The sequence below is a fragment of the Haematobia irritans genome, chromosome 3, assembly GCF_050003625.1.
Source record: "Haematobia irritans isolate KBUSLIRL chromosome 3, ASM5000362v1, whole genome shotgun sequence".
NCBI classification, from domain to species: Eukaryota; Metazoa; Arthropoda; class Insecta; order Diptera; family Muscidae; genus Haematobia; species Haematobia irritans.
In genome coordinates, this window is record NC_134399.1 from 165138833 (window position 1) to 165154567 (window position 15735).

Genomic DNA, 15735 nt, shown 5'->3' on the forward strand with positions numbered 1-15735 from the left:
TCTCAAAAGAACTTTCATGGAAGTGAAAAAGTCAAACGGCACAGGTTTAATTCCTAGAGGGGTTAAATATAAAGGGTGATACGGTCAAAATTTGGTCAATATAAACTTGACGTATTTCTTTCAATTTTGCATTTAAAAAACCTGAACATCCCTCATTTTGAAGGTGTGTGTGTGTGTGCGTAGAATGTTGCTCCTATTTTGATTTTGGAATTCACTCTTCAGTTGTCAAAATGCCGTCCAAGCAAGAAGAGCAGCGTATCAAAATTTTGCTCGCGCATCGCGAAAATCCGAGCTACTCGCACGCAAAGCTGGCAAAATCGCTAAAAGTTGCCAAATCAACCGTTACAAATGTAATTAAAGTGTTTGGTGAACGTTTGTCGACAACCAGGAAGTCTGGATCGGGGGGAAATCGAAAACGACAAAGAGACGACAAAGAGAGTTGCCGGTAGTTTCAAGCGAAAACCTAACCTCTCTCTCCGAGATGCCGCAAATAAGCTGGGTGTATCGTCTACAACCGTGCATCGAGCCAGACTATCGACTTACAAGAAGGTAGTGACTCCAAATCGCGATGATAAACAAAATACGACGGCCAAAGCGCGATCCCGGAGGCTGTACACGACGATGCTAACGAAGATTGACTGCGTGGTAATGGACGACGAAACCTACGTCAAAGCCGACTACAAGCAGCTTCCGGGACAGGAGTTTTATACGGCAAAAGGAAGGGGAAAGGTAGCAGATATTTTCAAGCACATAAAACTGCCAAAGTTCGCAAAGAAATATCTGGTTTGGCAAGCCATCTGTACCTGTGGCTTGAAAAGCAGCATTTTCATAGCTTTCGGGACTGTCAACCAAGAAATTTACGTGAAAGAGTGTTTGAATAAACGTCTGCTGCCTTTCCTGAAGAAAAGCGGTTGTTCCGTACTGTTTTGGCCGGATTTGGCATCTTGCCATTACGGTAAAAAGGCCATGGAGTGGTACGCCGCCAACAACGTGCAGGTGGTTCCCAAGGACAAGAACCCTCCCAACACGCCAAAGCTCTGCCCAATTGAGAAATACTGGGCTATTGTCAAGCGGAACCTAAAGAAGACCAAAAAAAAACTGCTAAGGACGAGCAGCAGTTCAAGGCAAACTGGCTTTCTGCGGCGAAGAATGTGGACAAGGTGGCTATACAAAATCTGATGGCAGGTGTCAAGTGTGAGGCCCGGCATTTTTTTCATTTCAGTTAACATTCCCATATATTTCCATGTCGTAAATGCTTTATTAAAGAATGTTGGAATGTTGGCAATTCGGATTTGGAAAATCGAAAGCCTAACTGAATATTTTTCCTGAATTTTATACTAATTGAACTTGAAAAAGAAATTTAATTTGATTTTTTAAATAAACGATTTCACTGATTTACACGCGTTTTCCCTTGACCAAATTTTGACCGTATCACCCTTTATATATTTTTATACCCACCACAATAGAATGGTGATGGGAGTATAATAAGTTTGTCATTCCGTTTGTAACACATCGAAATATCGATTTCCGACTATATAAAGTACATATATTCTTGATCAAGGAGAAATTCTAAGACGATATTGCCATGTCCGTCCGTCGGTCTGTTGTAATCACGCTACAGTCTTCAACAATGAAGCAGTGGTGCTGAAATTTTGCACAAACTCGTCTTTTGTCTGCAGGCAGGTCAATTCGAAGATGGGCTATATCGCTCCAGGTTTTTATATAGTCCCCATATAAACCAATTCCCCCATTTGGGGTCTTGGTCTTCGAGAATCCGTAGTTTTTATCCAATTTGCCTGAAATTTGAAATCTAGAGGTATTCTAGAACCATAAAAACGTGTGTCGAAAATGGTGAGTATTGGACCATGTTTTGATATAGCCCCCATATAGACCCATCTCCCGATTTTACTTCCTGGGCTGCTAGAATGCGTAGTTTTTATCCAATTTGCCTGAAATCTAGAGGTACTCTAGGACCATAAACAGGTGCGCTGAAAATGGTGAGTATCGGTCCATGTTTTGATATAGCCTCCATATATACTGATCTACCGATTTTACTTCTTGGTCTTCTAGAATCCGTAGTTTTTATCCAATTTGCCTGAAATTGGATATCTAGAGCTATTCTAGGGCCGTATAGAGGTGTGCCGAAAATGGTGAGTATCGGTCCATGTTTTGATATAGCCTCCATATATACCGAACTCCCGATTTTATTTCTTGGTCTTCTAGAATCCGTAATTCTTATCCAATTTGTCTGAAATTGGATATATAGAGGTATTCTAGGACCATAAAGAGGTATGCCGAAAATGGTGAATATCGGTTCATGTATTGATATAGGCTCCATATATACCCATCTTCCAATTTTACTACTTGGGCTTCTAAATTCCACATTTTATATCCAACTTGCCTTAAATTGGAAATCTAGAGGTATTCTGGGACCATAAACAGGTGTGGCGAAAATGATGATTATCGGACCATGTTTTGATATAGCCCCCATATAGACCGATCTCCCGATTTTAATTCTTGGGCTTCTAGAATCCGTAGTTTTTACCCAACTTGCCTTAAATTGGAAATCTAGAGGTATTCTGGGACCATAAACAGGTGTGGCGAAAATGGTGATTATCGGACCATGTTTTGATATAGCCCCCATATAGACCGATCTCCCGATTTTAATTCTTGGGCTTCTAGAATCCGTGATTTTTACCCAATTTACCTAAAATTGGAAATCTAGAGGTATTCTAGGACCATGAAGAGGTGCACCGAATATATTGTGTATCGGAACAGTTTTTGATATAGCCCTCTTATAAACCGGCCCTCCGATTTTGGGTCTAAATTCTAGAACTACAATTAGACGTGCTGAATACTGAGTGTATATCTCCATGTTTTTGGCATAGCCCCCATTGGACCGATCTCCCGATTTATCTCCTACACGGGCGAAAAATACTGTTTTTCATATGTTTGTGTGTAAAAATTATATGTTTGAAACTCAAATTTTTTTTTACAATATTTTTGAGAGCAAGCATATAATGTTCATAAACTAGCATAATGTGTTTGAGACATATATGTTAATATGTTACAACATATTATGTTTGGGACATAAAATGTTTGGGTGTAAAAATTATATGTTTGAAACTCAAATTTTTTTAACACAATATTTTTGAGTGCAGGCATATAATGTTACAGCATATTATGTTTGGGACATAAAATGTTTGGGTGTAAAAATTATATGTTTGAAACTTTTAACACAATATTTTTGAGTGCAAGCATATAATGTTCATAAACTAGCATAATGTGTTTGAGACATATATGTTAATATGTTACAACATATTATGTTTGGGTCATAAAATGCTTGTAAATATAAAATGCTTGGATGCAAATATATATTATTTTAGAACTAGCCTATAAACATATATGTGTGTAGAAAGAGAGACCTAGAAAGTATGCTGCAAGTAAAATAATGGAAATAACTAACTGACGCCTTAATATACACAAAGAAAATTTCATTATTATTTTTTTCTACCAGTGTATGCCTAAGTTGAAACATAATATGTTCGAATAATGTTTTGTTTGGACCAATCCTGAAAATATATATGCTTGAAGCAAAATGTGTTTGGGGCATATGTTACAGAAGCGACTTTTTTTGAGGGTGTAGGGTTGTAGTTTTTATCCGATTTGCCACATATTAAAAATATACTGGCATTTTAGACACACAAAAAAATTGTATAATCATATATCATATATAAGAGCTTTTATCGGTCCATTTGGTAAGGCCTTCATATAGACCGATTTCAGATCTTGAGGATACAGAAGGTGCATTGATCATGAATATTGCTTCAAAGTGAATGTAAAATTTCGAGATTTTACTTCTCGTAATCTACAGATTTTAGATTTCAAATCAAGGTGTTATTTCATCATTTTCTTGCACACTTACAAGAGATGTTTATGATCTCTCTAAAATTCAAAAAAAAAAAAATGATTTTTATAAATTCAGAATCTGATCTAGTTTTCATAGGTGAAATCTTTACATATATCTTAGGGAAGCGAAGTGGTAGAACTGATCTGCTTGGAAAAATATCTGTCATCAAACCTGAAACTATTATATTTGATTCATGGTGGTGGGTATATAAGATTCGGCCCGGCCGAACTTACTGCTGTATATACTTGTTTTCATTATTTTTTTACTTTTTTATTGATTTTTCTATGTTTTTTGTGAAATTTAATTGTCCAAAACTGTCATTTAAAATAGCCTAATTGCGCCATTATTGATGGGGGAAGAAATGTTTGTGGAAAAACTTTAAATTTTTTTGTTGGGTTGTTGACAAAATAGATAGAGATTCTTTTAAAAAGACATTTTTATGGAACAACATTCAATTTGTTTTACTGGATACTTAGCAAAGTTACTAAATATTTTTAATTAAGATATAGAAAAGAAAAAAATATTTATCACTTTAAAGCAACAGTCTATATATTTAATCGTTACATCGAGTGTCAACTGTAGTAATGTTAAAATGTGCTCATTATTATCATTCCAAAGAAAGAAACGCAAGAAATCCATTGAATAATATATGTATAGGGAATGGAGTTAGTTATTTGGTAGTAATTTGGTTGTTATTACCTTTCGTTTTTTTTTCAACAATAAGAAATATGATTAATTATAATACAAACACATTGTACCAACTATGTGTGTGTACATCCAAAACTGATTAGAAATAAAGGGGCTGACACTACATAACCACCGCACGGCATTTGCCACATGCCACCCAAACTATTAAATAAAACAAATTTGTTGGTTTTAATATCAACCTAACAGTTGGTTAGCAAAAAACAGAGAAAATTGACCAACTACAAAAAAATTGACCAAAATGAAGTTCAATAAAATCTACCATTTTTTACCGCCACTTTTTTTAGCTGTTTGATTATCCTTCCATTCTTTCCGATTGACAACACATTGACCTGGTTGCTGGTCAACGGAATCCACGAAAACTCTTTTATTTTTGAATGAATAAATTTTTAACACGCTATGGCTGAGTTTACACGATACTCGTTTATCTTTTGGCAGTTTTGGTGGCCTTTGTAAATTTTTTATATGTTAATAAATTAAAGTTTGTTTAATGACGACATTCGATACACTCGAAGAAATTGACAAAAAAGGATAAAAAGTGAGAATTGCGAAAAAAAACAGAATAAAACAAAAAAACAAGTGAGTAAAGTAGAAAGTCGGACGGGGCCTAAGCATTTATGGGGTATCATTGAAATAAATTTGGGATCTAACCACGGTTGCCGTAGTTGGTAGAATTCTACCAAAATTATAGATTTTTCATTATTTGGTAGATTGGTAGATTTCTTGATGTTTTGGTAGATTTTACAAAATATTTCTCCGCAACTTAGCAAATTTCCTCTAAAAATAAAATTTTGATAAAAGTTTCTATTGAAATAAAATTTTGAAAAAAATCTTTATAACATTTTGAAAAAATTTCTGAAAAATAAAATTTTGAAAAAATTTTCTATAGAAATAAAATTTTGACAAAATTTCCTATAGAAATAAAATTTTAACAAAGTTTTCTATAGAAATAAAATTTTAACAAAATTTTCTATAGAAATAAAATTTTGAAAAAATTTTCTATAGAAATAAATTTTTGACAAAATTTTCGATAGAAAAAAAAATTTGAAAAAAATTTCTATAGAAATAAAATTTTGACAAAATTTTCTATAGAAATAAAATGTTGAAAAAATTGTCTATAAAAATAAAATTTTGACAAAATTTTCTATAAAAATAAAATTTTGACAAAATTTTCTATAGAAATAAAATTTTGACAAAATTTTCTATAAAAACAAGTAAGGAAAGTCTAAAGTCGGACGGGGCCGACTATATTATACCCTGCACCACTCTTTAGATCTAAATTTTCGATACCATACATTTACGTATCACTCGATCTGGACAGAATTTGATAGACTTCTACAAAATTTATAGACTCAAAATTTAAGTCTGCTAATGCACTAGGATGGAACACAATATTAGTAAAAAAAATATGGGAAACATTTAAATCTGAAGCAAGTTTAAGGAAACTTCGCAAAAATTTATTTATGATTTATCACTCAATATATATGTATAAGAAGTTTAGGAAAATTAGAGTAATCTTTACACCTTTTCGACTAAGAAGTGGCGATTTTACAAGGAAAATATTGGTATTTTGACCATTTTTGTCGAAATCAGAAAAACATATATATGGGAGCTATATCTAAATCAGAACCGATTCCAACCAAATTTGGCACGCATAGCAACAATGCTAATTCTACTCCCTGTGCAAAATTTCAACAACATCGGAGTTAAAAATTGGCCTCTGTGGTCATATGAGTGTAAATCGGGCGAAAGCTATATATGGGAGCTATATCTAAATCTGAACCGATTTCAACCAAATTTGGCACGCATAGCACAATGCTAGTTCTACTCCCTGTGCAAAATTTCAACTAAATCGGAGTTAAAAATTGGCCTCTGTGGTCATATGAGTGTAAATCGGGCGAAAACTATATATGGGAGCTATATCTAAATCTGAACCGATTTCAACCCAATTTGGCACGCATAACTACAATGCTAATTCTAGTCCCTGTGCAAAATTTCAACTAAATCGGAGTTAAAAATTGGCCTCTGTGGTCATATGAGTGTAAATCGGGCGAAAGCTATATATGGGAGCTATATCTCAATCTGAACCGATTTCAACCAAATTTGGCACGCATAGTTACAATGCTAATAATACTGCCTGTGCAAAATTTCAACTAAATCGGAGCAAAAAATTGGCCTCTGTGGTCATATGAGTGTAAATCGGGCGAAAGCTATATATGGGAGCTATATCTCAATCTGAACCGATTTCAACCAAATTTGGCACGCATAGTTACAATGCTAATAATACTGCCTGTGCAAAATTTCAACTAAATCGGAGTTAAAAATTGGCCTCTGTGGTCATATGAGTGTAAATCGGGCGAAAGCTATATATGGGAGCTATATCTCAATATGAACCGATTTCAACCAAATTTGGCACGCATAGCAACAATGCTAATTCTACTCCTTGTGCAAAATTTCAACCAAATTGGAGTAAAACTCTGGCTTCTGGGACCGTATTAGTCCATATCGGGCGAAAGCTATATATGGGAGCTATATCTAAATCTGAACCGATTTCAACTAAATTTGGCAAGCATAGCTACAATGCTAATTCTACTCCCTGTGCAAAATTTCAACCAAATTGGAGTAAAACTCTGGCTTCTGGGACCGTATTAGTCCATATCGGGCAAAAGATATATATGGGAGCTATATCTAAATCTGAACCGATGTCAATAAAATTGTGCACATTTGACTATACTACCAATTGTACTCCTAGTGCAAAATTTCAACCAAATTGGGGTAATACTCAGGCTTCTAGGGCCGTATAAGTGCATATCGGGCGAAAGATATATATGGGAGCTATATCTAAATCTGAACCGATTTCTTCCAAAATCAATAGGGTTCTATTTTGACCCAAAACACATACTTGTGCCAAATTCGAAGTCGATTGGCCTTAAATTACTACCTAATCCCTTGGTTACAAAAATGTGTTCACGGACAGACGGACATGGCTATATCGACTCAGGAGCCCACCCTAAGCATTTTTGTCAAAGACATCATGTATCTATCTCGTCTCCTTCTGGGTGTTGCAAACATATGCACTAACTTATAATACCCTGTTCCACAGTGTGGCGCAGAGTATAAAAATTTTATATAGAAATAAAATTTTGACAACATTTTCTATAGAAATACAATTTAGATAACATTTGCTATAAATTTTTTTTCGATCGGAATAAAATTTTGGCAAAATTTTCTATAGAAATAAAATTTTGACAACATTTTCTATAGAAATAAATTTTTGAAAAATTTTCTTTAGAAATATGGGAGCCACCGTGGTGCAATGGTTAGCATGCCCGCCTTGCATACAGAAGGTCGTGGGTTCGATTCCTGCTACGACCGAACACCAAAAAGTTTTTCAGCGGTGGATTATCCCACCTCAGTAATGCTGGTGACATTTCTGAGGGTTTCAAAGCTTCTCTAAGTGGTATCACTGGAATGTGGAACGCCGTTCGGACTCGGCTATAAAAATGAGGTCCCTTGTCATTGAGCTTAACATGGAATCGGGCAGCACTCAGTGATAAGAGAGAAGTTCACCAATGTGGTATCACAATGGACTGAATAGTCTAAGTGAGCCTGATACATCGGGCTGCCACATAACCTAACCTAACCTAACCTTCTTTAGAAATAAAATTTTGACAAAATTTTCTATAAAAATTACATTTTGACAAAATTTTCTATAGGAATAAATTTTTGACAAAAATTTCTATAGGTATACATTTTTGACAAAATTTTCTATAGAAATAAAACTTTGACAAAATTTTCTATAGAAATAAAATTTTGATAAAATTTTCCATAGAAATAAAATTTTGCCAAAATTTTCTATAAACGTAAAATTTTGTCAAAATTTTCTATAAACGTAAAATTTTGACAAAATTTTTTATAGACATAAAATTTTCACAAATTTTCTATAGAAATAAAATTTTGACAAAATTTCCTATAGAAATAAACTTTTGACACAATTTTCGATAGAAATAAAATATTGAAAAAAATTTTCTATATAAATAAAATTTTGAAAAAAATTTCTATAGAAATAAAATTTTGATAACACATAACAAAAAATTGTGTATAGAAATAAAATTTTGATAACACATAACAAAAAATTGTCTATAGAAATAAAATTTTGACAAAATTTTCTATAGAAATAAAGTTTTGATAACATTTGCTATTAACAATTTTTTTCGATCGAAATAAAATTTTGGCAAAATTTTCTGTAGAAATGAAATTTTGGCAAAATTTTCTATAGAAATAAAATTTTGACGAAATTTTCTATAGAACTTAAATTTTCTACAGAAATAAAATGTTGACACAAGTTTCTATAGAAATAAATTTTTGAAAAAATTTTCTATAGAAATAAATTTTTGAAAAATTTTTCTATAGAAATGAAAATAAAATTTTGACAAAATTGTCTATAGAAATAAAATTTTGACAAAATTTTCTTTGGAAATAAAATTTTGACAAAATTTCTATAGATATAAAATTTTGACAAAATTTTCTTTAGAAATAAAATTTTTAAAAAAATGTCTAAAAAAATAAAAATGTTGATAAAATTTTCAATAGAAATAAAATTTTGACAAAATTTTCTATTTAAATCAAATTTGGACAAAAATTTCTATGGAAATAGAATTTTAAAAAAACCTTATCGGTTAGTAAATAAGGATATTATGTCCAAGTTTGACAAAAGCGGGCGATACATATATATGAGAGCTATAGTTAAATCTGAACCGATTTAGAGGATATATTGCCGGTTTGGTAGATATTACAGAAAATTATCTGGCGCTTAAATTTAGTTAGATCGGTCATTATGATATTTGAACATCAAATATCTCATCAGAAATTTTGTGGCCTCTTATCTTAAACAGAGCAACTGCCTACATGTGTAATTAAGCTGTCGAATTAATGTATAATTGGATTTTTGGGTAAAACAACGTACAAACGGTTTATATTAAATAGTTTCTGTGGCAAATGGTTATTTGTGGTATTATAAAATTTTAATTTTTACGCATTTAATAATAACGAACAAAGAACTTAATTACTGCAATAATATCAAACAAATATTTCTAAAATACATTTGCAAAATATTTAACAGAATAATTAATTAATTACAACAAATAAATTAATTACACACAAACAAAACACACAAGTTCAAATTCAACAAACGATAGAAAGAATGGACCATAACTTGGAGGTTTTTGCTTTTTTTTTTTTTTTTTTGTTAAAACCACACAACAATTGTACATAGAAAAGGACACCAAACAACACAAAAGTTTAGATAAAACAAATGGAAATCCAACAGAAAGAAATACGCTTGAAATACAGAAAAAAGAAACATAGTTTTGAAAAAAGTGATTGTTTTTGATACCGAAATCAAGATGACCGCCCGTACCACTGAACTCCTCCATGCAATCGAGTGATGCTATAGGGGCTCGACACCTAGAAATATATAGAGACAAAAATGGGAATGGAATTAGAAATCGTATGATATGATCAAGAGACATTATATAGATAATAATAAATATCAACATGAATAATAATGATAATCATTTACCGCATAATTTCGTGTAAAAATAAGTTATTTTAATTTATTGAAATAAAAAAAATAATTTGAGATTTATTTAAAAATTTGATCAATTTATAACTTTTAAATTGAATGTCATCAAACTCCCCCATATATTTTACACCAAATTTTATAAAGCTCCCATAGTGCTTGTTTAGCTAATGAACTTTTAAATCGTGCTACGGATATACAGGATGGTTGATATGTAATGCAATCAACATAGCATCCACCCTGACACCTGTCAGACTTATTCCAGTAATAGTTCATTTTATTTTATTTATTTATTTATTATATTTACAATAAAATTATAAATATAATTGTAAGCTTTGACTGCTAGGGTCTTAAGCTTAGTTCATTTTATTATTTACAAAAGCATTTCCATCTTTTGTATTCAGAAATAAAGTTATTCGTAATGGAATTCAAGAGAGATAGTGTTACTGATTCATATTTGGCTGGTAAACCGCAAGAGGCTATCGTTACAGCACTCCAGCATTTAAATGTGAATAAATTCTTTGTTTTTACCACCAAAGTTAGATTGCAAAAATTTAAAGAAAACAAGTATAGACGGCCGTAAGTCCGGCCAGGCCGAATCTTATGTACCCTCCACCATGGATTGCGTAGAAACTTCTACGAAAGACTGTCATCCACAATCGAAATACTTGGGTTGTGGTATCTTAAAACTTCTTAACATCGTTTTCTAAATTGTGAGTTAGTCAATACGTGGTATATATTAGACAAAAAAGTTATATATAGTTAAGTCTACAAATAATTACGAATCGATATGGACTTTTTGCACGGTACGTAGAGAGCCAGAATTGAAATATGGGGGTCTCTTATATGGGGGCTATATACAATTATGAACTTGATATGGACCAATTTTTGTGTGATTGGAAATCGATTTATCTGAGGGATATATATAACTATAGACCGATATGGACCTAGTTAGGCATGGTTGTTAACGACCATATACTAGCACAATGTACCAAAATTCAACTCACTCGGATGAAATTTGCTCCTCCACGAGGCTCCAAAACCAAATGTCGGGATCGTTTTATAGGGGGGCTATATATGATTATGGACTGATATAGACCACTTTTGGCATGGTTGTTAAATATCATATACTACCTACCACCACGAACCAAATTTCAACCAGATCGGACGAATTGTGCCTCTCCATAAGGCACCGGAGGTCAAATTTGGGGATCGGTTTATATCGGAACTATATATAATTATGGACTGATAGGAACCAATTCCTGCATGGTTGTTGGATACCATATACTAACATCACGTACCAAATTTCAACCGAATGGGAAAAATTTTGCTCTTCCAAGGGGCTCTGGAGGTCAAATCTGGGGATCGGTTTATATGGGGCCTATATATAATTATGGACCGATTTCGACCAATTTTTGCATGGGAGTTTGAGGCCATATATTAACACCACGTACCAAATTTCAACTGAACCAAGAGGCTCCGGAGGTCAAATCTGGCGATCGGTTTATATGGGGGCTATATATAATTATGGACCGATGTGGACCAATTTTTACATGGTTATTAGAGACCATATACTAACACTATGTACCAAATTTCAATCGGATCGGATGACTTTTGCTCTTCTAAGAGGCTCCGGAGGTCAAATCTGGGGATCGGTTTATATGGGGACTACATATATTATTGGGGCCGATGTGGACCAATTTTTGCATGGTCATTAGAGACCATATACTAACATCATGTACCAAATTTCAGCCGGATCGGATGAAATTTGCTTCTCTTAGAGGCTCCGCAGCCAAATCGAGGGATCGGTTTATATGGGGGCTATATATAATTATGGACCGATATGGACCAATATTTGCATGGTTGTTAGAGACCATATATTAACACCATGTACCAAATTTCAGTCGGATCGGATGAAATTTGCTTCTCTTAGAGCAATCGCAAGCAAAATTTGGGCGTCCGTTTATATGGGGGCTACACGTAAAAGTGGACCGATATGGCCCATTTGCAATACCATCCGACCTACATCAATAACAACTACTTGTGGCAAGTTTCAAGTCGATAGCTTGTTTCGTTCGGAAGTTAGCGTGATTTCAACAGACGGACGGACGGACGGATATGCTCAGATCGACTCAGAATTTCACCACGACCCAGAATATATATACTTTATGGGGTCTTAGAGCAATATTTCGATGTGTTACAAACGGAATGACAAAGTTCATATACCCCCATCCTATGGTGGAGGGTATAAAAACGTCAACAACACCAGAATTGATCTGAAATGTGAAGGTCTAAATTTATCGAAATCCACTCCGCAGTGGTAGAAAATTTGCTCGTGAGCTGAAACATATCTCGTGAATGGATGCAACACATATTGAAAAATGAGCTTAGAGTAAGGCCATCGATATTCCAAAAAGTTTTCACCGATGTGCAAAAAAAAAGTTCCACTGAAAAGGGCTTGCTTTGCTTGCATGAATGTGACCAGAAACCGAATTTGTTTACTCCGATGAGAAGCCATTCCAAATTGGGCAAACAAAATTATCGGCGTTATTTACTTCGGGGCCAGCTAAATATGTATACCATCGATTGACCATCAGAACTCAAGCGCTGCCTATGGTGTAGGTCGCCATAAAGGCCGCTTGTATTCATCGACCTTTGGGTCAAAATAATTGCCGTATAATATCGGCAAAATATCCCTAAGACAGTAATGAAGCCTTTGACCGCAGACTATTGACATTCCAACAGGACTCAGCGCCTTTGCGCTCAGCACGTGTTAACCAAAAAAGACTTTACCAGCCCAGCAAAAAAAGCGTAGCCAAAAAAGTAGTGAAAATGTTCTTTTTGCATTCGGAAATGGTGCAAAATTGGCGCAGAAGCGATGAATTTAACATGGGCTTGTATTAAGACGGATGTCCACCATTTTAACAGTTTTGTACTGAATTTACATCACTTCTTAAGGTGTGATCGGAATTCAGTGTTTTAGATGTAAATTAAAAAATTTTGTGATATTTTGCAAAATAAACAATTTTTATAACTGTTTATTATTTTTAATGCAGTCTAACGTTGTCTGAAATATTTCACATCAAATATTTTCTAAAATGCCCAATTTTTTATTGAATAAATTTAGCATTTTTTTCAATAAAAATTAAATAATTTGTATTATTTTATTAATTCTTAGACTATTTTTAATATTTTTTTGAATTTTTGGCGGGAGGTGGTTCCTCGCTTCATTTCATGCCTACCAAAATCTTCGAATCTCAATCTGTTGGAGTCACATTCGTACACCGTGTTATGACTTTATCGGCTGTTCGATGGCCATAATTCAAGGCAAAGGCAACCAGTTCAACCAAACAATGGCCACGAAAATCGTCAGATATCAATCAATTGACTTTTAAAAATATGAAAACAGTGAGTTATAAAAAATTGAATCAAAAGAACTTTTTGTTGTAGTTAAAATAAAGAAGGGAGGACATTTTGGGATTTTTTTTTGCTGGGAGGTGGTTCCTCGCTTCATTTCTACCGCTTAATGACTACCAAAATCTTCGAATGTTAATCTGTTGGACTTTTACGACGGAGGAATTTACGGGAGTTAGGTTGGTACTAAAAAACTACCCAAGTATCTAACATCTCAAGACAACGCTTCACCGGAACTGGGCCTAATTACCACCACTTGCGCACACTGTGTGATGGCCTAATCTGCCGTTCGAAGGCCATAATTCATGGCAAAGGTAACCAGTTCAAATAAACTATGGCCACCAAAATCTTCAGATCTCAATTAGTTGGACTTTTATCCCATTTAAAACCACCAAAGAATCGATCATCTAAAGACTGCGCTTCACCAGAAATGTGTCTAAATACCGCAGAGCCACTTTCGTGCGGCATTGCTTTATCGACCGTTTGAAGGCCTTAATGCGTGTCCCAGGTAGCCAATTTGAAGAAATTTATACTGATTCTAAAATTAAAAAAAAAAATTCTATAGAAATAAAAGTTTGGCAAAATTTTCTATAGAAATAAAATTTTGGTAAAATTTTCTATGGAAATAAAAGTTTGGCAAAATTTTCTATAGAAATAAAATTTTGGTAAAATTTTCTATGGAAATAAAATTTTGGCTAAATTTTCTATTGAAATAAAAGTTTGGCAAAATTTTATATACAAATAAAATTTTGGCAAATTTTCTATAGAAATAAAATTTTGGTACAATTTTCTATAGAAATAAAATCTCGACAAAACTTTCTTTAGAAATAAAATTTTGCCAAAAATTTCTATAGAAATAAAGTTTTGACAAAATTTTCTGTAAAAGATTTTTTTGTTCGGTAGTTTTTTGGTAGAATTTAATCCAAATTTTGGTAGATTATTTTTGGTTCGAGTGGCAATCGTGTTCGGAGGTCAAATCTGGGGATCGATTTATATGGGACTATATATAATTATGGACCGATATGGATAAATATTTGCATGGTTGTTAGGGACCATATTCTTACACCAAGTTTCAACCGGATCGAATGAATTTTGCTCCTCCAAGGGGCTCCGGTCAAATCTGGTGATCGATTTATATGGGGACTATGTATAATAATGGACCGATATGGATACATTTTTGCATGGTTGATAAAGACCATATACTAATTCAATGTACCAAATTTCAACCGGATCGGATGAATTTTGCTCTTCCACGAGGCTCCAGAGGTCAAATCTGGGGATGGGTTTATAAGGAGGCTATATATAATTATGGACCGATTTCGACCAATTTTTGCACAGTTGTTAGAGACCATATACTTACACAATGTACCAAATTTCAGCCGGATCGGACGAAATTTGCTTCTCTTTGAGGCTCCGCAAGCCAAATTTTGGGATCGGTTTAAATGGGGGCTATATATAATTATGGACCGATGTAGACCAATGATTGCATTGTTGTTAGAGACCATATTCTAACACCATGTACCAAATTTCAAGCAGGATCGGATGAAATTTGCTTCTCTTTGAGGCTCCGCAAGCCAAATCTTGGGATCGGTTTAAATGGGGGCTATATATAATTATGGACCGATGTAGACCAATGATTGCATGGTTGTTAGAGACCATAGACTAACACCATGTACCAAATTTCAAGCAGGATCGGATGAAATTTGCTTCTCTTTGAGGCTCCGCAAGCCAAATCTGGGGACCGGTTTATATGGGGGCTATATATAATTATGGACCGATTTCGACCAATTTCTGCATGGTTGTTAGAGACCATATACCAACACCATGTACCAAATTGCAGCCGGATCGGATGAAATATCCTTCTCTTAGAGGCTCCGTAAGCCAAATCTGGGACTCCGTTTATATGGGGGCTATACGTAAAAGTGATCCGATATGGCCCATTTGCAATGCCATCCGACCTACATCAATAACAACTACTTGTGCCAAGTTTCAAGTCGATAGCTTTCGTTGGGAAGTTAGCGTGATTTCAACCGACGGACAGACATGCTTAGATCGACTCAGAATTTCACCACGACCCAGAATATATACTTTATGGGGTCTTAGAGCAATATTTCGATGTGTGTTC

At 34.0% G+C, this 15735-nt stretch overlaps 1 protein-coding gene across 1 annotated transcript in view; it reads right to left on the reverse strand.

Annotated features, from left to right (window-relative positions):
• Hk (potassium voltage-gated channel subfamily A regulatory beta subunit hyperkinetic) overlaps positions 1–15735 on the reverse strand; it is a 426198-nt gene that overhangs the window by 19330 nt on the left and 391133 nt on the right. Inside the window, exon 6 of the mRNA XM_075299067.1 lies at positions 10011–10081. Within this exon, the coding sequence (XP_075155182.1) occupies positions 10011–10081 (71 nt within the window). The remainder of the gene's footprint in view (positions 1–10010; positions 10082–15735) is intronic.